Source organism: Talpa europaea (genome assembly GCF_964194135.1).
Source record: "Talpa europaea genome assembly, chromosome: 12".
In the NCBI taxonomy this organism is placed as follows: domain Eukaryota; kingdom Metazoa; phylum Chordata; class Mammalia; order Eulipotyphla; family Talpidae; genus Talpa; species Talpa europaea.
Window position 1 is genome coordinate 79,235,199 of NC_140079.1, and position 22,724 is coordinate 79,257,922.

The 22,724-nt window shown below is 46.8% G+C and overlaps 1 protein-coding gene across 2 annotated transcripts; it reads left to right on the forward strand.

Moving 5' to 3' along the window:
- Positions 1–9,766: 9,766 nt before the first annotated feature.
- Positions 9,767–21,593, forward strand: MDH2 (malate dehydrogenase 2; the record flags this gene model as incomplete). 2 transcript variants are annotated; one of them, XM_084250493.1, is made up of 9 exons in its annotated part: positions 9,767–9,832; positions 13,032–13,200; positions 15,832–15,915; positions 16,401–16,510; positions 17,936–18,061; positions 18,320–18,397; positions 19,382–19,481; positions 19,830–19,981; positions 21,456–21,593. In XM_084250493.1, the coding sequence occupies 9 exons, from the start codon at positions 9,767–9,769 to the stop codon at positions 21,585–21,587; spliced, it is 1,017 nt and encodes a 338-aa protein (XP_084106619.1). In that variant the 3' UTR covers positions 21,588–21,593. The 2 variants fall into 2 exon arrangements, with proteins under 2 accessions (XP_084106619.1, XP_084106620.1); XM_084250494.1 differs by lacking the exon at positions 17,936–18,061.
- Positions 21,594–22,724: the final 1,131 nt, after the last annotated feature.

Sequence of the window (22,724 nt, forward strand, 5' to 3'; positions counted from 1 at the left end):
GGACAATAAGAGAGTCAGCATCCAAATGTCAGAGAAGCTAAAAACAGAAGGCCTCACCAAGTTGGGGGGACAGAGAAGGGATCCCTGAGATGAGTTAAGCTGAGACAGGAAGTTAGGCAAATAGCTTAGACAGGTGGAGAAGGGAGGAAAAATGAAGGTAACATTTCTTGGAGCAGGAGGGAGCCCAGGGTAGTTCAAAGGACTACTGCTCGGCCACCGCTCAGTGAGAATAAGTGAAGACCCTGGGGAGGCTGCCCAAGTCCCCTCATGGGGGCTTTGTAGGCTTGTGTTAAGGATCACGAAAGCCAGCTTTGGGTGGAGAATCTCTAACGTGCACTGACAGAACGTGCACTCTAACTGCCCAGCCAGCCTGGGCTCTGGCTTCTGACTACAGGCCTGCACTTGGCACTGTTTCCTGGCCACAACCATCTCCAGTGCCCTGGGGACACAGGGGGTAAGTGCTGGGCCTGTGCTGCAGCTTCCTGCTGGGTAGCCAGCAGGCCTCTGAAGGATAGCAGGGATCAGACAGGGGAGAAGTTGAGTCCAGGGGTAATCATGCTCAAAACAGTTCAGGCCCACTTCAGAGATCCTTCTCACTTCCTCAAGGACTTAGCTTCTCACCTCCCCAACATCACCATCAATTTCAAGCTCCGCATGGAAGAGTCCTATCCACACGCACCCTCTGAACCTGCCTTTGTTCCCCTCTACAGCAAGACTTCTCAAAAAGGTGGTGTCCACTCACTGTCTCCCCTTCAATAATGTGGACTCAAGTCAGAGCTGCCTAGGTCTGAACTCTAGCTCTGCCACTTACTCCCGGTTGCCTAATCTCAGGGAGTAATTAGCCTCTCTGTGCCTCAGCAATTTTCTGCCTCTGTAAAAGGGGGTGATAACAGTATTGCCACTCCTATAAAATGAGGATAAGAGTACCTACCTATTGTGTGTGGATTAATGAAATTACACAAGTAAAACATTCTGAGCAGGGAGGAAATGGTCAGTATTGGCTTTGATACAACCTTTCCTCTGGGACCTTCAAACCCCAACAAATCACAGAAACCCCAACAAATCAAATCAAAGCCATCAATAGTACCCATTTTGCCTATCTCATTAGTCCTGTCTCTGTTCAAATGATGGGGCCTCTTAGCATTTAATACAATAGAGGACTCCTCCTTCTCTCCTTCTTCCTCCATGTCTCAGCTTCTGCTGGCCTCCAGGACAGCTCCCCTCCCTTCTCCCCCTCCCTCACCCTCCACTTCTCAGCCCTTTCTTCTTTGTGGGAGGGTCTACCTCTTCACATAAGAATGCCCTGGGTCATAGTCATCTCTTCTCTATATCTCACTCTAGGTGAGGGTCAGCATACTTACAGTTCACTCTTTGCTGTGGGGGCCTGCCCTGTGCATTGTAGGGTATTTAGTAGATCCAGCCCTCCACCCAGCAGAGGCCAGCAGCAACCCCACCACTACCAGCAATACTATAGTAACTTCTTCCAGACCTGGAGCTGCAAAATCACGGCTAGTTGAGAACCAGGGCTCTAAGATCTAGAGTCTAGGCAACTCATCCAGTCCCTGGAATACCAATGAGTCCCTAACTAAAACCCCTATGTGACCACAACACTGAGCTTCAGATTCCACCTGGATGCCTGACAGGCACCCCAAATAGAGCATGGCTGAAACAGAACGCTTCATGCTCACATGCCTACACCAATACCTGTTTGTTCTTTCATCTTAATAAATAGCACCATTATCCACCTAGTTATTGAAGTCTAAATCCCTGATCCTTCTTTCCCTCAGGCCCTCATATCCAATCTATTAGCTCTAATATATTCCAGATCCACTCATTACTCCCAACCCCCTGACCCCTCCCCCACCCCCGGCATGACACAACACTTCTTGCTTCCTGTTTTCTCCCTAGATTCTAATATTGTCAGGGTGATCTTTTCAAAATGAGTTTATCTTTTTTTTTTTTTAAGATCTATTTATTTATACAAGAACCGGGGCACAGGCCAGATGCACGGGAGAGTGAGAGGATTCACCAGAGACAGAGCAGGGAACAGAACAGGCAGACTGACAAAACACACTGCTGAGGGGAGCAGTGGGTGAGACAGGAGAGGTCTGCTGCGCCATGTGGGTTTCTCTCCTGCTGGCTGGGATCGAACCCGCGCTGCAGAGGCTGCGGACACCCCACAGTGCAGCGCTAAATTTATCATTAAGTTAATTGCATTATCTGATATTATCATGCTCATTTATTTGCTGATTTATCTTCGCTCCCCTCCCACTGGAATGTATGGCTCATAAGGACACGACCTTGCCCATCTTACTCACTGCTGTATCTATCACCCAATACCAGAACTTTGGGTGCAAGGTACTCCTCAAAAGCATATGTGGGGGCCTCCCCGGGGGCGCAGCGGTTGAGCACTGGGTTGCGAAACTGCCCGCTGCCTCTGCGGCGCCGGTTCGATCCCCGGCTGCTCCCCAGCCACCGGAGGAGGGTCCCACATGGCGCGCAGACCTCTCCTGCCGCCCACTGCTCCCCTCAGCAGTGTACTTCGGTCCTTCTGCCAGCTCTGCTCCCTGCTCTGGCTCTGGTGAATTCTCTCACCCTCCCGCACTTCTGACTGTACCCAGTGCATGTATAAACAAACAAACAAACAAATAAAACATGCCTCTATTTAAAAAAAAAAGCATATGTGGAATGAATTATCATTAGTCGCCATACCCACCTTCACCAATGGGACCATCTTGACCGGATGCCATAATATATGGTTGCCACATATAGATTCCTCCTAAGGACCTCCCAACCTCTATCCCCACACAAGTCCCAAGTTCCCCACCTCTGAAGCCCTGTCCCCAGGCTATCTAGGAGAAAAAGGATGGGCTTTGTGTCTAGTTTCACAGCTTCCTTAAGCCAACCTCAAATCTGGTTCCTAAGCGAACATCTTCAAGCTCCCCTTTAGTCTCCTCATCACACCCACCAACTCTTCTTCCACCCTAGCCAAGACATGGTCTCTGGGAATATAGAGAAAACCCGGACCTAGGGACTTCCTCCTTCAGACTTTTCTCCTTTCAAGAGGAGACACTATCCCTGGTCAAGCAAGAACTGCCCCCTACCTAGAGAGATAAGAGCAGTCCCTGAACTTACCAGCATGGTCTGAGCACACAGCCCTTGAGCCAAGATCGGGGGCACTGCTGGCCTGGATGGGTGGAGGACTGAGCGCTAGCAACATCCCTTTCTGAACTACTCCAAACTCTGAAGATGTCCCCAATTGTCTGAGAACAAATTGGGTCCTCAGAATATTTTGACGCTCAACTTGTACATAAAACTAATATTGATAAGTTTGGGACAAAAGTATTCTTTTAATGGGAGTGAATCCCATTAAGCCAATTTAACCCCTTAATTGGTTTTCTATAATTCAGTTAATCAATTTCAATTTTATAGATTAAGGTAATTTTAGATTATAAGACTACAAAGATTTCAGATATAAAGTCTCTCACCTTATTAACTGTGTATTTCAGCCCACACCCACCAACAAATGTCCAGTCACCACCAAGTCCAATTTTTTTTCACTTTCAATTTTGTTTAGCCAAAATTGTTTTTCTGAGAGCAAGATTTTTTTCCATGTGAATGTTACAATAAAGATTTGATTCCTTAATCAGACTTGTTATCATACCACATTTTACTGAGTATGCTTTCTACTGCTATAAGTTTCATTTGTATGATTATTTCTACCGAAATATGGAAGTCAAAATGGCAAATTTAAGACATCCCCCTTTGGGGTCTTTCAGACACAGCTCTTAGGAGAGTTTGGGGATATTTGGTGCAACAGTTCTCACAGGAGAGATGAGGCAGGCAGGTGAGAAGGGAGGTTAGAGTGAACAGTCTCTGAATTTGGCTTGATGGGGTGAGAGACCAATCTTCTCATGAACTGACCTGACTGGGAAATCCACATGGCTTTCTGGGTGGTGAGCAAAGCACTAAACTCTCTTTGTCTAGAGAGCAGGGTGCCAGCACAGGCCTTGCCTCTTCACACTGGAGCCCACCATTAGGAAGCTTCCTCACCCTCCCTGCAAAGACCTGGCCTGAAATTCAAACCAGGAGGCTTGCGTGGGGCTCACTCTCTGGCAGCCCAGGGCAGTTCAGACATGGTTGGTCTGCTGAGCCCAGCTCCAGTGAGAGCTCATAACTGTTCTGGGGGATAACAGCCAGTTAGGAAGGGATTGTCATAGTTTTAAACAATGGGAAATGGCCAGACTCAGCCCTTCTCCTATCTCCCTGTTCCTGACGCAGGCCTGGAGTCTTCTATCCTGACAATAGAGCCATCATAACCTGGGCCTAAGTTCTCAGGACACTGAGAGCTTCTCACAGGAGTTCCAGGACACTGAGCGCTTGGTCTAGTGCTCAGACCCAAAGTCAGGTGGACTCACTTGATGGGCATTTGCTTTTGGTAGAAAAGAAGCATCACCCAGTGTTTCTAGAAAAGCCAGACTACAAGCTAAACCTTGGGCACCTTACTCAGATTGAACTGGGACCTTATACCCACAAGTAGGGGCCCACAGTCAACCCCATTATGCCTTGGTTCTCTGTGGGAAACTCAGGTTGTGCCAGGATTACCAGGTTTAAATAATGACAGGCACCATTGCCTTTGCCTGTAAACTGAGGCAGTAAACACGCTGGAAGGTACAGGAGAGTTACACTGAGACAATGGACATAAAACACCCAGCACTGGGTCTGGCACAGAGCAGGAGCCTAGGAAAAAGAAGTGTGTCTACTCCTATCCCATCAACTTTACCTCTTCAACTCCATAGGTACATACCGAGCAGATAGAGAGCACATTTCAGAGAATCTCAAGCCAAAGACCAGAGCAGAAGCTGGCAAACTTTATACGGGGTTAGCCTGTGGTGCTCTATGAAGGTCAGGATCTGAAGGGACATGGGACAATCTTTCCTCCATCTCAGCCACACCTTCTTTGTGATATGAACTTTGACAAAGCTATAGGACATAGAGAGTGCCAGAGCATAGCACCCCTGAATTGCTGAGGCTGCAGATGTGGTTCTGAAATTGGTCTCAAGTTGAGGGGGACACCAGGTCCTATTGTTAATCATCACCAACATCTCTATATTTGGGGAGCAACAAGGTACAATCAGAGGCCCAGACCCAGCTGCCCACATCCCTGTCCTTCATCTTCTATCTTGCTTTCACTCCATGTCCCCAAACTTAGGCCACTGTATCCCTGAGAGGTACCCTAGTGGTCCTGTAAGGGTGACAGCAGCTTAGCTATCAGGAGTAGCAAAATGTACCCAGTCTCCCAAAGGCAGTGGCCACCACATCTGGTCTCACCTACAACCCTGTCTCTAGTGCTTTCTTCTCCTCCTCAATATACAGAGGCTCAAACTTCTCTGCTCCTGACACAGAGCCTTGGCCCTGGACTTGGCTTGCACTTACTTCCCTAATAAATGGTGGGTCTTGAGGACTGAAGACTCTGTTCCTGATTCAAATCTGGCACCACTGGTGACTCACAGCTCTTGGGAGCTTCTTGCCACCTCTACCTTCTAGTTATTCCACTGGAATATATCTTAGAGAGCCAAATCCTTTAGCCTCCAGCAAGTATGGGCCATAACTAAAAGTTAAGCTATTTAAGCACAGGCCTGTATTAAAATACATGTCCTTATTTTCCAACTTCCTAGAGCATCTAGAAGAAAATAAACTCCTGCACAAGGTGGAGTGATTACCGCAATTCTAACTCATTTTAGCTCCAAGGATCTGAAAGATTTAAAATAAGGTATGATTTTAAGTTGAGGGTCGTTCAGCATTTAATATGTGCACCTAATAGCAAAAATTATATAGCCCATGACTGTGCTCTACGACTATCATAAGGTACAAAATGGTCAGTATACACATACAGATGTATATGGCTTATGTTATGTGGATGGGACAAGGAGGGTGTCAATATATTTGTAGAATATTAAAATGTACAATACAAAACAGACAAAATGAATCTATAGTAACAGAAATCAGAAAGTAGGTCTTTTGGGAGACTGGAAAGGCGCATGAGGGAACTTTCTGGAATGAGAATGTTTTATAGCTTGTTTGGGGTGATGTTTACAAGGTGTAAGTCATCAAAACCATCCAACTGAACACTAAAGATCTGTATACTTTATGTATACTGTAAACTATGTCACTAAAAAAGTAAAAATATCTCTTCTCCCCCCATGTAGATCCATGTTTGTGTTCAGAGACATAAATATGTAGGTGCTGTGTGTAGATGCGTGTATGTAGGCCCCACCTGTATGTCCAAGGCTTCCGGTCTGAGCTGTAGGAAACCACGTGGACTTGGGCACACCATAGGTACACAGTGCAGAACTTCAACTAGGTCTCTACAGCTGCCAGCCTCTCTTATTACAGCACCCTTGGGTCCCCATGGAGCAAACTGTCTCATTTTCTAGTTCTTGCCTGGGAAGCTAAGTCCACTGGGTAGGAACTGCTTTCCCCATTATCTTGGGTGCCCTTCTGTGCTTTCCTCTGATCTCATGCTCTCTTACCTAATCTCTCTCCTCTCCTTTCAGCAATCATTAACATCTTTCTGATTTCCAACATTCAAGTTTCAGTTTCTTTACACAATTAATGAAATCAGAAAGAAAACTCTTAGAGTTTAGCCTATGTCTTCTGCAGCTTTTACAGGCATAAAGGCTGCTGCTGCTGGGCCCCAGCCTGGAGAAGCCTGAGGCTGGATAGCTGATAGCAAAGCAAGGAGAGGCAACTGCATTTGAAAAGGCTTGCATCCCCAGAATTGTTGGAGCAACAATGCAAGTGTTTCCTATAGACCAGCTATAGGCCAGGCAGGAGAGAGGGTCAAACAGAATGTATCTTAAAAGGAACTTTGCCCAAGAGGGCTACCTGGAGGGATAGTGGGCCAATATCACTGATACCAGGGAATTCCAGAAAACAGTTGCTAAGGAGGCAACTAAAAGTAGTAAGACTGAGAGGTCGCTACCGAAGTCAAGGGAACTGCAGATGAAAGAGACCCACAAAAGCAACACATAGAGGGAAGGTTCAATTACAAACTCCCTTCAGAGAATATTAACACCAGATGACTAGGGAACCTTTCCTGCTCCTATTTCTCCTCTTACAACCCACCCCTATGCAGCAGTCTACATAGGGGTTGGGGGTGGGAGCAAGATGGAGATACAGAGAAAGCAACCACGCTCTTCTCCAAAGGTGAGAGCCTAAGCAAGCTGAGAAGGGTAAGGCAGAAGCTTTAAGTTCAAAGTTTGACTATTAATGTGAACTGCACATTTAGGCTACTGCAATGTCTCTTCTGCTGGAGACTACATGTGATCCAAGGGCAAGGAAAGATTTAAAGAAAGAGTGGGGATGAACACAAAGCTGTTTTATGACTGCTCTGCTTCTTGACTGTGATTCTGCAAGTTCATTGTAAGTTATGCAAGCAAAGGAGGGAGCACAGGCAACAATTGACACAGCAGCTAATGAGACTGTTGTGAACAATCTTGGGATTTAAAGGGAAGCAGCTAAGGGCCAAATGTGCTTTTCTTCAGCCAAACTGTTGGGGATGGCCTGAGTAGAGGACTTGAGAGGTAGCGAGTTCCCTGTATTGGAGAGGCTTACAGGGGTTCACTGACTTGACAGGGATGTGGATGGGGCTGAGTCCCAGATGTGTGAGTGAACTTGAGAATCTGTGGTTTTAACTTCTTGTTTCTCTCTGTGGCCTCAAGGCTTCCCTTTATGGGGATATTTCAGCTCTGGCCTCTCTGGATTTCAATCCCACATTCCTCTTGGAATAACTCCCCAACCATCCAATTAAATTCCCATGCAGGTGATTTACCATCACCTCCAATTCAGCCCATCTAAAATGGAGCTCTTTAGTTTGTTTCTTCAACCAGCTCTCCGACCACACAACCCCAAATTCTGTTTCTGTAGATGTATACTTCACTCAACTTGACTTCCCATAGCCCTCCCTTTCATCCATTTCTTAAACCAAGATGCACACAAACTCAATTCTGCTCTTGAAACAGCTTCCTCATTAGCCCCACCCTTTCCATTTTTTATGATCATGATCATAACCCATCTCTTTATCATCTCACAAACTAGTCTTCTAAGCAATCTCTCTGTCACATTTTTCCCTTAACAGGTCAGGGTCAGTCTAATCCTCCTCCAACACAGTTCTGGTGGTGTCATAAAAACCTCTGACAAACACTTTCTTCCCAAGAAGTAAAATTCAAACTTCTCAGCCAACACAAATAGGCCCTGTACAATATGGCTTTTCTAGCCTTTTCTAACACTTTCCTAATACGGTTTTTTCAGCCGTATCTAAAGCCATTCAACTGTCCCAAAATTCAGAGACCCACTCTCAGGCTGGCCCTGTGCTAGACTAATAGGCGCACAGATGAAAGACATATACCTGAATGCAGGATGTTGTCAGTTCTAATGGTTGAGATAAGAGGGTAAATATTTAACCAGAGAATACAATCAATGATAAGATAAAAAGGACACTGCTTGTGCTCATACCCTCCATGCCAACAAATATTTACTCACTCTTCCTGAATAAAGGCCTAGGCTTTCCAATCTTTAGATTTTTCTTGGGACTGTTTTCTTCTTTCCCACCTAAACACTTTGTGTCCCTTCTTTGAGAACGCCAATGCCTAGGAGAGGGAACTCTCCCTTGGGAGAGTTGGGGTTGAATGGTGTCACTAAAGAACACCCACTCTTTCTGCATTTCTGGGTTTAGATGCTTCATCCACTGGAGAGCCTTTTTCACATGGTCCCCAGAACCACACCCCATCCTGGCTTAGAGTCACCTCCTCTGGGTTCCCACAGCACCTCACAGTTCTCCTAGTTTTACCCAGATCATGCTACTTGCCAGATCATTACTTGTCACCCCCACCAGACTCTGACTGAACTCTTTGAAGGCAGAAAATGCGGTTATTTTGTTCACTAAATAGGCAGCGCCAAGACAGGTCTGGTAGCTGAATAAACAATGGGAAGGCAGTCGTCGTGCACTTTGTATTGACATGTTCTCTAGTGTTCCTGGTATTTTCACTCCTGCTTCCCTAGACACTGTTCCTGGCAGGTTCCGTCAGTATTCCCAGTAGTGGGGTCTCTAAACCCCTGTGAGCTACAGGGGAAGGGCCTGAGCACCGTGATGGACAATGCCACGGACGGGTGGACACGGAGAGAGTGACTGATTAGAGAGGCCACCATCCTCTCACCCCACCCCCGGACTCTCAACCTCCTCTCTCCTCATCTCCTTTCATGAACTCAGAGCCCTTCCCGCCTCCGGGAGGGGCAGGAGTGGGTCTGGCTGAGGTCGGGGGCTCAGGACGCGACCATGGTCAGCCGGCCTGGGGCGCTACCTCAGCGGGTCTGCTGGTCAGAGGCTCTGTCTGAGGCCCCACCTGGAAAAATGGCTCCTCTACGGCTCTTCCAGCCTAAAGCCCGTCCTCTTCCACCTCTCGGGTGCGGGCTCTCCCTCCCAACTTGCCCGCGTCTCCCACGAGGGAAGCACCGCACACGAAGCCCGGCAGAACCCTCCACAGACTGCGCTGACGCGGCGCGGGAGGCGTCCCCGGGCCCGCCCAGCCAACAGCCCGGAAGTGACGACGAGCGCGCGCCCGGCGGGAGGGGGCCGGAAGTGGGCCACTCTCGCGAGGCCGGGCGGAGCGGCGGCCGGAGGGCCTGCGCTGTGTGGAGGTCGTTGGAGTCATTTGCCAGCTGCCAGCCCCTTCGCCGGCCGTTCCGTGCCCCGCCCGCTCCAGCCATGCTCTCCGCCCTCGCCCGGCCTGCTGGCGCTGCTCTCCGCCGCAGCTTCAGCACTTCCGCCCAGGTAGGCCCGACGAGGGGCTGCCCTTTGGCACAGGAGTCCCCCGCCCCCGGTCCGGGCCACGTGCGATCCCGGCTCCGGAAGAACCCGGGCCCCCGGCCATCCCGGCCCGCAGGCCTCCTGCTGCTGCCCGCGGCTCTGGGCCGGGCCTGATCCCGGACAGGAAAGGCTGGGGAGAATGCCCGGCATTGAGGGGATGTCTAGTTCCAGGACTGGTGCACCGCGCAGACACCCCCTCCCCCCACCCCGTAGGGCCCGCTCGCCTGCAAGATTGAGAACCCAGGGTCTGGTGCCGGAAATTTTACGTTTTTATGCAACTTTCCGTAGTTATTTGACTAACCTAGTTGTTGCAGCATCCGTACAAATAATGTGTAATTATTAGCTCCATAGTACAGACAAACCGACGTGCCGAGGAAAGGAAGTGGTCCAAGGTTACACAGTTATTTGGCAGAGGATTAGAAGTATTCTGATCATGGTCAGCGGCTTTTGGGTCACCACGCTTTCCTCTAACAACCTGAACACTGCTCCCTTCTAGGGGCTTTTATGGTCGATCCTTCCTGTTGTGGGTGGGCCTTCCCCCAGGTGGCTTGACTGGGGGGAGACTTGGTCTCCAGCTAGTTAAGCCTAGCTATTTTTAGCCATCTTCTCAGACCGTGGTTCTCAAACTCTGATGTGTGTCAGAATCATCTGAAAGCTAATAAATAAGAGGCCCAGACTCATTGAAGGACCTGGGCCTCTATTTTTACCAAGTACCTCAAGTGATTCTAATAGAAGCAAAATTTGAGAACCCAGGAGATACCCACATTGCCTCTTAAATACCACACCCAAAAGGGAGGTGATTATTGAAAGAGATTCCAGGTTTCTTATCATTTAGATAACTGCCTTTGAGTTTCCTGTGCGTTAAGATCATTTGAAAAATAAATATACAGCTAAGTACATTGAGTGTCCTTGCTCGCGAGGAACAGTGCTGGGCAGTGCCTGGAGTTGAGTAAGAAATTGCACTTGAGGTGGGCCAGAAAGGAGGAAACATAGGACAAGTGAAGGTGATAAAGATTGATGCTGGAGAGTAAGGGAAGAGAACTGATTGAAGACAAGACAACAGGATTTGCTGACCTGTGTTTTAATGGGGGTTATGAGCGAGAAAGATGAATATGGAGACTTTGGAGTTGAGTTTGCTGGCAAGGAAAAGATAACTAGAAGAGATCAGGTTTGGCAGGGGAAGGCTGTCAGCTCAGTTTGGTATGTGTTGAGTTTAAAATGCCTATTGGAGAGATGGGTTTGAGGAGAAAGTTCTGTATATATTCATTTTCAAAACAGTTGCAGTGTACTATTGACAGCTGCTCTTCACCTTGGAAATGCTCAGCTTTGGAGATAGCTCTAAGATCAGGAGCTAACATTTGAAATACTATAGGTTCCACACTTAAAGGCATGTTTGGTAAATATTAACTAAGTTGATGGGATTTTATACAAACAGTATCATGTCAATGCACTGAGCATCAGAATGAGCAAGTATCATCTTAAGTATCATGATTCACTTAAGGACCCTAGTGAAGGTACCAGGTCAGTCTCTTTCTTGCTAGATTCTTTTTCTTGCTAGAGATTAAATAAATAAATAAATAAATAAATAAATAAATAAAATTTGGCATTAATGAGAAGTTAACATTTTCATTCTGCATCCCAATGGGATTGTCTTGTGCCTCCCCCATTGCAACCAGAGCCCTGTCCACACAAAAACTTGCACATGAATTTTTAATAGCACTCTCACTGTAGCCAAAATAAAATGTCCATCAGCTGATGGTTGAGTGAACAAAAGTCCTCTGTTTATACAATGGACTATTGTTCAGCCATGAAAAAGTAACAATGTAGATACATACTACAACATGGATGGATTTTGCTATGTGAAACTATTCTAAGTGAAAGAAGTCAACTTGAAAGGCCACATTTTGTATCCTTCCGTGTATATGTTACATATCCAGGATAGGTCAAAGAGATGGGAAATAGGTTAGAAGTTGCCGCTGACTATAGGGGAAAGGGGAGTGGCTTCTAGTGCACGTTGGGTTTCTTTGTGGAGTGATGGTTGAACAGCTCCTGGAATATCCTAAAAACCATTGGAGTATACATTTTATACATTTTAAATGAGTGAATTGCTTGGTCTGGGAAATACATTTCAATAAAGTGTAAAAAATGGATGGGATTAAGTGGTGGCAGTTGTTAAATATATTTATCTCTGAAGTGGCTGTTGAAACTCAAGTCTTTTAACATTAATCCAGAAAGTTGGTCAGTAAACTGATATAAACTCTTCCAGCTCTGGCCTTCTAGTTGTCAGTGAGGCAGTCTAGTGGATTTGGAACTCCCTTCCCTCCCTCTCCCCCTCCCCCAACACCAGTGACTTCACTAAACTATCACTTCTTCAACTTCCCAGCCAACATGACAGGACCAAGTGCTACGTGTCCTGCTTTGCTTGGTGATGAGCTGGAGTGATTCTCAAACTGACCAGTGTCAGAATCACCTGGGATACTTAGTAAACATATTACGGCCTAAGTCCCATCCTACTTAAAGGAGTCTGGTCCTCTGTGGTCTATTAGCTCAGCAGTTAACTGATACACACTAGTGGGTAGAGGTGCCTGAGACTGCAGGTCTGGCCTACTTGATGAAAGGAGCCTTTTCAAAATGCACATCCTCCTAATCTTGCCTAGGTCGCTAGCAGAGGTTGTGCTGCCCTACCCTCTTAGAATCTTCCCTGACTCCCCTTTCCCCACTGCTTTCCTGCACATAGTGCTTCTGTTACAGCCCTTTTCTCTCAGCTGCACATACAACTTGTTACTTGTCCCCTCCAGAGCTGGCAGAGGTCATCTTTTCTGCAACCCCAAATACAATGACTGAACTGTCGGTAGGTATTCAGTAAATGTTTGTTGTTCTTTAAATTGCAGATTAAAGGTAAGGTTGATGTTGCCATCCCAGTTGTCTGAATAAGCTAATTATCTTGGAGTATGACCCTAACTATGCTGCTACCTATAGCCATCAGTTTCCTGTCTTCCTGATGCAGGCCTCTAGACTTGAAGAAGTAAACTGGACTGGTAGAAGTACAGCAGTTGTGTCATCCTTTGATACCACTGCAATAAAGAGGTCCAGTGCAATATTTTGCAGGCTGCCGCATGAGTCCTTTGAATGCTGAGTCCATCTTTCTCTGTACCTGTCTTAGAACAATGCAAAAGTAGCAGTGCTTGGAGCTTCAGGAGGAATTGGGCAGCCTCTTTCACTCCTGCTGAAGAACAGCCCCTTGGTGAGCCGCCTGACCCTCTACGATATTGCTCACACACCTGGAGTGGCCGCAGATCTGAGCCACATTGAGACTAGAGCGAATGTGAAAGGTACTGGGCAAGTTGACCCTGAGAACTTAATATCTCTTCTCCTTAGTAGACCAGGATCTAAGTTTATAGTAAGGATCTTAGGTGAAGCTCGGTAGTCAGAGATAAGGGGTTTCTGTGTTCATCTCAGTATTACAATTTACAAATGATTACCTTTTTGGACTTGGGTCAATAAAAATTTAAATAGCAGTGTCACAGAAAACAAAGGTACTCTAACCTTCACAGTTTTATTGTTTCTAGTTGAAAGGTAATATGAGGGTGGGGAAGTGGGAACTCTTGGAAACCTCCTATGGGACCCTTACTGGGGGCTCTTAACAGATGTCCCCTGGTGTGCTGCCCCCCTTACTTCCCTATGCTGGGGTGACCTTTGCCAGCTTCTCCAAAACACAGCCACCTTAGGGAAATCTGCCCTTTCTAATAGTAAATGGAATTATTTCACCCGAGAATAATTCATAATCACATATAATTTTATATCCTCATTTTGCCTTCACATTATAGCAGCGTTTCTCATGCCACCAAATTTTTGGTAAAGATTTCTTTAAAGGGGCCTCCCTTGGTGGCGCAGCAGTTGAGCGCTGGGCTGCAAGGCAGCCCGCAGCCTCTGCAGCGCCGGTTCAATCCCCAGCTGCCGATGAGGGTCCCACATGGCTCACATACCTCTCCTGCTGCGCCCACTGCTCCCCTCAGCAGTGTATTTCATCAGTCTGCCTGTTCTGTTCCCCACTCTGGCTCTGGTGAGTCCTCTCACCCTCCCGCGCTTCTGAATATACCCAGTGCTTGTATAAATAAATAAATAAATCTTTAAAAAGATTTCTTTAAAGCTATACCATAATTTATCATTAATTTATTATACAGGTTCTGTTGACCTTTGAGCTATTTTGACCTGTTTTTCTATACTATAAATTTATAAACTATAATAAACATCTTCATCTTTTTGTCTTTATTTTAGAGTCCTAGAAGAAGAGTTAGTAAATCTATTTTTAACTTTTTACTGTGAAGTACCAGTTTGCTGTCCAGAAAAGTTGCACTAATTTCTCTCTATACTGACAGTGTATGCCCTGTTAGATACTGTTTACACATACCTTCAATTAAGGTAAATAACTCAGGAGGTTGCTGTCCATTTTGTGTTTATTTGCTTTCCATAGTCCTTCTGAATTTGCTCGTTCTCTTTTTGGATATATTATTAAGTTTCTTAAAGCCCCTGCTTTAAGGAAAAAGTAAATCAAAAGCAGGTTTTGGTCATTGGAGCAATTTGCCCTGAAATTTTTGAAAATAGAATTTTTTCCCCTCAGATGGTAGCAGTAAGCAAAACAGATACTGATATTTAGAGTCTTTGGGCCTCCCTAGTGGCAGAAGGGATTAAAAACGCTATCGGGCCTCCCCTGGTGGCGCAGCGGTTGAGCGCTGGACTGCAAAGCTGCCTGCAGCCTCTGCAGCGCCGGTTCGATCCCCAGCCGCTGGCGAGGGTCCCACATGGCGCTCAGACCTCTCCTGCCATGCCCACTGCTCTCCTCAGCAGTGTACTTCAGTCCTTCTGCCTGTTCTGCTCCCTGCTCTGGTTCTGGTGAATTCTCTCACCCTCCCACTCTTCTGACTGTACCCAGCGCTTGTATAAATAAATAAATCTTTAAAAAAAAAAAAAAGCTATCAAGGGCCTCTCTGGTGGCGCAAAGGGTTAAGACACAGCATATGAAGCTGTCTGCAGGCAGCCACTGCAGCACGAGTTCAATCCCTGGGCAGGGAGCCACCCACATGGTGCAGCAGACCTCTCCTGACTTGCCCGTTGCTCCCAGCAGTGTATTTTAGTAGATCTGCCTGTTCTGCTCCCCATTCTGTCTCTGATGAATCCTCTCACACACACACCCCACACCGCTGGCCTGTACCCCAGTTCTTGTATGCATAAATAAATAAATCTTTAAAAAAAAAAAAACAAAACAGCGCTATCAAGCCATTGCCACTTCTGTACGAATTCAATCCCCCGGCCAGGCAGCAACCCACATGGTGCAGCAGACCTCTCCTGTCTTGCCTGCTTCTCCCCTCAGCAGCATATTTCAGTAGATCTGACTGTTCTGCTCTCCACTCTCTCTGGTGAATCGTCTCACACACACATCCCCCCTCCACACACACACCTCTGGCTTACAACCCAGTTCTTGTATGCATAAATAAATAAATCTTTTTTTTTTTTTTTTTTTTAATTTAGAGTCCTTGTTTGTTAGCATAGAGAGTTTCTTTCATGGCCTTCACTGTGGCTTTTGAGCCAGCAGCTCTTGTTAGGATGATCATACTGTAGAATAAATAGCTCTTCTAACTAACTTACCAGCGGGTACTAGTTAAGTCGGATAAAGACAAGCAGCTGACTTGGTTTGGTTTTGTGAAACCCGGAGGGGTAATCTATTCTGAAGCTGGGCCTTGGGCAAGTGGAGGTTGAAGAAAAGTAAAGGAAGGTGAAACATTCTTGCGAGCCAGGATTAGATTGGTCAGGGAAAGGAAGTTCTAAACAGGTGGCCTCCAACCTTCTTGAGGACTGTGATTGGCTTTGGAGGTGGTTGGAGGCCATCCTTCCAGGCTTTGTGCCCACAGATGTGTGGGCCTTTCGGATCAGAAAGAGTGACATTGCTCTCTTGGGTTTTCTAGGCTACCTCGGACCGGAGCAACTACCAGACTGCCTAAAAGGTTGTGAGGTGGTCGTTATTCCAGCTGGAGTCCCGAGAAAACCAGGTGGGTCTTTGAAAGCCTTTATCTAGCATCTCACTGTATGCCAACGTTAAAGCATGGATCTAGCCAGTGTGTCTGCTGCAGAAAAGATTCTAAATGTTCCCCAATGCCTGTGGGATAAAAATCAAACCTTTCTTGACATGGCATTTAAAACCCCTCATGTGTCTACAGTGTTTCTCCCCTACCCAGCCTCTACACACTTTGAGCATGGACTGTCCTTCCCTCAGACCATCCCCACCTCAGGAATTCTGACTGATCCTTGATGGTCCTCAGATACCACCTGCCTGGCTCCCCTCCCCATGTACCCCACAAATCTCTATTCTGGCACTTGTCACTGGATTGGTTTCCTTACAAGATGGAATTACTTGAAACAAGGACCCTGTCTCCCTCATGTTTGAATTTCCTGTAATACCTAACACACGGCACTTAGCACATGGTGAGAAATTGGTCCTGTGCTTTGAGAACATCTTGAATTGGATTATTTGCAGGCATGACACGTGATGACCTGTTCAACACCAATGCAACAATTGTGGCCACCCTGGCTGCAGCCTGCGCCCAGCATTGCCCTGAGGCCATGATCTGTGTCATTGCAAATCCGGTGAGTACACTCCTGAAGCTCACAGTTAGCACAGGTATTCTGATGTGGACTAAGTGTGAGTTTTAATCTTTTTTCCAACAACTGGGTGTCTTTGGACAACTCGCTTCCCCTCTCTATAGCTTAGTCTCCCTGCCTGGAAAGTCAGTCCATTCTTAAGGCTCTTTTAAACCATGACCGTAGCCTTTTACCATGTGTTTTCTCAGATGCTACCGTTCCTGGTTCCCATTGACTCCTTTTCTTCACACTTTCGCACATACTCTCATACACAGACACCCACTCTGCTCACTGGTTTTTGTTGGTAGCTTATTCTTCAATTCAGAAATTCTGAGTGCTGTATCCTCCCTAAGAAAACAAGTAGGCTTCTCTCACTTGTCCTACAGCATCTTGGGCTGCATTTAACAGCAGCCTTCTCCATTCTTCCTCCCGGCTGAAGCTAGATTGTGATCTTGTGTGTAAGGAGGCTGTGGGTGAGAGTGCAGTGGCAGTGATGTTGATTGTGAAGCATCGTCACTGGTCAAGGCCCAGAGTTCATGATCATTGCCGTGAGAAAAGAGGATCCTACCTTCCCTGAGTAGCTCGCCCTTCCTCGGGGGCAGTTGGTCAGAAGTAGAAAGTAGAGGAATTGGGGTGTAGGCCAGAGGTGCAGGGGGTGAGAGGATTCACCAGAGACAGGAATAGGGAACAGAACAGTGTATCTACTGAAATTCAGGAACAGCGGGCAAGACTGGAAAGGTCTGCTGTGCCATGTAGGTTAGCTCCCTGGCCAGGGATCGAACTCATGCCACAGAGGTGACAGCGCTGAAATGTAACCCCTAGGCCACCAGGGAGGCCCTCTAAATCTTGCTGTTTTGGTTTTTTTTTGTTGTTTCATAGTCTCTGTGTACCAAGTAGCATGCTAAGCACTTGCTGTATATCAAGTCATTTAATCTTTACAGCAGCCTCTGAGGTAGTTGTCTCCCCTATTTTACAAATAAAGAAACCAAGTTCAAGGGAGTCAAGGTAACTGGGCTAGGATTACAGTGCAAAGTGGCAGAGCTGGGACTCACCCTGGGTCATCGAGCTTTTAGCCATGTGTTTTCTGTCGCTAGGTATGGCTATGTAGTCGTGAGCCCCAGCCGGAGCAGAGGGTGCCCTGAGGGACCATCATATTTCACAGTCGATAATTGAAGTGTCACATGCACACTTGAACTCAGAGGCACCAGGGGAAGAGTATCTGCCGCAGTGAAGGGTCTTTCTTTAGAGCAGGGAGTTCATCTGGTCTGGTCTGTCTCGTCGTGAGGGTGGTTGGCCTAGAAGCAGTTGTCAGGTGGGGGTTTTAATTTGGCGCTTGGGACTTGGTAGTAGTTTGGTAAAAAGATTTTCTTTCAGTTGCATGGCTATGTTTTCAGGATACAGGGCCAGTTATGTTTCTCTTGGATTTACTAGGTCAATTCCACCATCCCAATCACAGCAGAAGTTTTCAAGAAACATGGAGTATACAACCCCAATAAAATTTTTGGTGTGACAACCCTGGACATTGTGAGAGCCAACACTTTTGTGGCGGAGCTGAAGGTAAGAGCTGAACTCCTTATGTCCACAGCAGATAACAGAGTAGCTACTTCCCACGGCATATGTCCAGACTCATGCTGTTTGCTGGGGCCGTGGTGGGGAAGCCAAAGATGGCAGGAATTGAACGATCTTTCTAATTTCTTGGTTTTGTTCCAAGTTCTGTGGGTTTTTCCAGTATTGGTGCTTTTGGTGGTATGACAAGTTTTATACTCAAAGAGCTTGATAAAAATTAATCAGGCTTCACTGAAACTTTGGCAACAGGGTCTGGATCCAGCTCGGGTCAATGTTCCTGTCATCGGTGGCCACGCTGGGAAGACCATCATCCCCCTAATCTCTCAGGTAAGTGGGTTAAGCCCTTGCCAGGAAGCCTGAAAATCACGAGTGCTTTGAGAATCCATTTGATGTAGTTAGACTGACAGATCTAACCATCTGTCATGCTTTAAAAAGATTTTTGCTGTGGATGCAGCCCCCACCCCAGTCATCTGGGGCTCTTGACAGGCTGTGGAGTGTAGTCAGGTGTCAGCATTTCAGGGGTACACAGCAGTGGGAATGAGTGTGGTCCCAGGGTGCTCAAAACCCTCAGCTGGTGAGAACATCACTGGGCTCCTGGCTAAAACAGCTTAGGCAGTACTGCTTTGCTTAAAAGTGAGTAGAACTGAATGCCATAGAGAATAAGATCTACCTTGTAACCCCTGAGTATAATGCTCTGGGACACAAGATATTGGGGGTATTCTTGCAAAAAATGCATTAACCTGGCCAAAAAATTGTGAAAATGTCACAGACCCAAATTTGTGAACATTCAACAAGATGAGCAATCAGTACTTCTGACAGGTGTCTCCAAAGACAAAGGAAGACTGCGGGGCTTAGAGACTAAGGCGGAATAACTGATGGCAAGGTGGGGTCCTGGATAGGCCTCTGGGACAGAACAGGAACAGGGTGGGGGAATTGTGAAGTTTGAAGAAGGGCTGTAGTTAAATAACTTGATATTAATTTCCTGTTTTTCATTATTGCACCGTGGTTATGTAAGTTGTGAACATGCGGGTAAGGCAGGTGAGGGAAATCTTCGTACTATTTTTATAGCTTTCTTCTAAGACCAGAATTAGTTCAAAACATAAAAGACTTATCTGAAAATGAGTAGGGAACTTACTATGAAGTTGACTTGTGAACTTCCAGTGAAGCTGACTTGTTCTTCAGGACCTTGGTTTCCTGTATAAGTGAGGATGCCAAGGGATCCTTCTTGAGCAGGGTACAGAAAGTGGGGGGCCTGCAAGTGGCAACAGGGGGCCAGACCTGCTCAGACGATCCCTGTGGTTTTGTTCGCAGTGCACTCCCAAGGTGGACTTCCCCCAGGATCAGCTGACCACCCTCACAGGGCGAATCCAGGAGGCTGGCACAGAAGTGGTCAAGGCTAAAGCTGGAGCTGGTAGGTTCTTGGAGGCAGCCCTGGGGGTGCTGATGCCCGAGGCCTTTTTGGAGTTCAGCGTTCAAGACTGGCGAGGAGTGACTCCTCCTCCCAGGTTCACATACATGCTCTTGATAAGCAGGCTCTCTAGCAGAAAGGTAGATCTGCTGGCTTGGTGGAGTGGGGTGGTGCACAAGGTTGGCCAAGCTGATTCCATGCCATTCATGCATTTGTGGAGTTAAGAGACACACATAAATTCCCGTCTTAATATAAGAGATTTTGCAAATATGTTATTTAGCTGGTGGGCTAAACTCATCTGGAGTTTACAGTTGCAGTACCAGCAGGACTAACCTGCCTGTGTCCTCATAGGCTCTGCCACCCTGTCCATGGCGTATGCCGGGGCCCGGTTTGTCTTCTCCCTTGTGGATGCAATGAACGGAAAACAAGGCGTTGTCGAATGTTCCTTTGTTAAATCCCAAGAAACAGATTGTACCTATTTCTCCACACCGTTGCTGCTGGGGGTATGTATCTGGGAGTTGGTGGGCCTTTTGATTCTGGAAGAAAATATGTAGTTCAGTCTTAAGCTCTGCCCTGTTCCTTTGCTCATAATTCAGATGTCCTTTGTGCAATAACTACAAATCACTTCCTTGGGGTGTGCTTCAGTTTTTGAGGGCAAACATGCCTCACAGAATTAAGACCAGGGAGAATCTCAAACTTCCTAGTATGTGAACTTCCTTCCCCATGGATCTGACAGTCATCAGTGGCTGCCTGGATGTGTTTTCCCAAAGAGACTCATTCCATCTCGGGTAGCCCACAGACAGTGCCGAAAGAAAACCTTCCCACAATCCGGACATCCTGCATGCTGTCTCCCAGAGCTTATTTGGAAGGCAGGGCCATCTTTCCTCTCCCTGGGATGTTGTGTGGTTGTCATGCTTTCCAGTTCAGGCACCCTTCTTCACTCAGCCCTCTGGTGAGGAATTTGCCCAGGTTGTCCCCTTGAAACTGGTGTCTAAGTCAGAGCCCATCTGGGCACTTCAACCAGCCTACTTTGGACACCTGTCCATTGGGTTGGCCTTTTTACTAAGTCTTCAGCGAGCAGAAGCCATACATCTTTCTCAGCACCAACTGTCAGACCAGGTTTCCACTTCCTGGAGTGTGGGTAGCTGCTGAAGTCAAGCACACTTAGAGAAGTTGCCTTCCTCTACTGTCCAAAAAGAAATACTTGGGTAACTTGCTTGCCTACCCAGAGGCCCATCCCATAGACACAAATGATCAAAGAGCCATAGGCCATGGCCCTAGGCCTCAGGGGCTCCACATGGTGACTGACTCAAAAACCAGGTCAGTGCAGGCGTGTGCAGAGTGCAGTGGGGCCTGTGGGTGAGGAACACATGAGGCTGATTGTCTAGTCGTGAAGGGTGTCCATGTCCAGGGAGATAGCCTGGGTGGCGGCACAGATGGCACTCCGTGTGAGACGGAGTGAGACATTGACCCACACCTGCTCTTTTCCTTACATCAGACACTTTACTGTTCATTTTACATTGGACAGTAAAATGCTTCTTCAGTCCTTTACTGACTTGCGAAAGAGATTAGAGCCCAAAAGTATGCTCTACGTCAGGGAGAATAAGTGTTGCTGATTATTGGGTGCTTGACGTGCAAAGTTGCTCACATGTGTTCCACAGCCTCCAATAAGTAGGTAGTATGTTCATTTTATAGATAAGGAAACCGACTTTGATGGGTCAGCCATTGTCCACTGCACCCACACTGAGTGACAGAACCCGGATCCCAACCTCGGAGCATCTGAATGAAACACACTACCGGCCCCGCTCAATGCTGGATACCCCAATGTGCAGCTCCCTCAGTGGGAGCTCATAGCAACCCCTCAGGCGTAGAGTGTCTTGTCAGAGCTGATGAATTTTAGGTTGAGTTTTCTGTAACAATCATCCCTGGGAACTTCTTATATGTAAAATTTTATAAACACCTCCCTCTCTCCTTCAGAAAAAGGGTCTGGAGAAGAACCTCGGTATTGGCAAGGTCTCCCCCTTTGAAGAGAAGATGATAGCGGAAGCCATCCCTGAGCTGAAGGCCTCCATCAAGAAGGGAGAAGACTTTGTGAAGAACATGAAATGAGAAAGCAGTCCATGTCCCTAACTTATTTAGGTATCACATCACCGTAAAGCCATTTCAGATCCCTTTGTTTATTTGCTTTGATGACAAGTATTGTATCGTCACCATGCCTTCCAAATCATGGCTCAGTCTATTGGTGCAACAATAAAAGCAGTCTTTTGATTTTCTTTTTCAAGGTCTCTTCCATAAATACTGTGCTTGCTTCTCTGTTAGACTTCTTATTTCACAGAGCGTATCTGGCCTCTCATCTCTACAAATCAGAATTAATGTTAATTTATATATTAGGCTTTGATGGTTTCATTAGCTTTGGGAAGGTGTAAAATAACAGTAACTGCTCCTCCCACTATGCATCGTTTCATCCCCCGGGTGTGTGAACTCTAAGAAGGGTGAACTCTGACCTGGTTTCTTGTAGTGCCCTTTCACCGCCGGGGTGGTAGCTCAGTGGCTAACTCCAGGCTGCTGTTTGCTGTCCCTAGCTCTGTCTTGTGTATCTTGCTGACGAAACAGCACCAGCTTCTCCATTAAAGCGGCCCTGGCTGACCTCTGTTTTACTCTGAATTTTATCATCTTCTGACTGAGTCCTGATACTCAGTGATGGTGACAACCCACAGCCAGAGTTGTGGTGTAAGCTGGGGCAGGGGCAGCAATAACCAAAATGCTAGCTGGCTGAGGACACAGGAGAGGTGGCTTCATGTTTTTAGTGGCTCGTCTTAGGATAAATGAGAATAAAAGAGGGACCTGGTTCCCTTCAGTGTCGGCTGCACTGTTCCCCATGAGCCATGGCCCCTAGGGTTCCTTCCATATTTGAGAAGGAACTGTCAATAGGTGATCACCTTTGAAAGTGGAAAAGGCTGCAATTGCATGCAGTGATGACACTTGTCTACAGCAGCTTTATTTAACTAAAACATTTTCTCAAATATACCACTGTTTTCATATAGTATTACATGTTCATTGTTCAAAACTCAAAAACAAAGCAGGAAATTAGCGGTAATGGTATTTGACCTCTTAATTGTGTGTATTTCTCAGGTCAAGATAATGTCCCATCTACCTTTTTGTAATCGCCTCTTGTGTCACTGTCCAGCGCCACTTCCCTCCCCATGCAGTTGCTCGTAAGCCATTTTGTTACCACATCTCCAACAT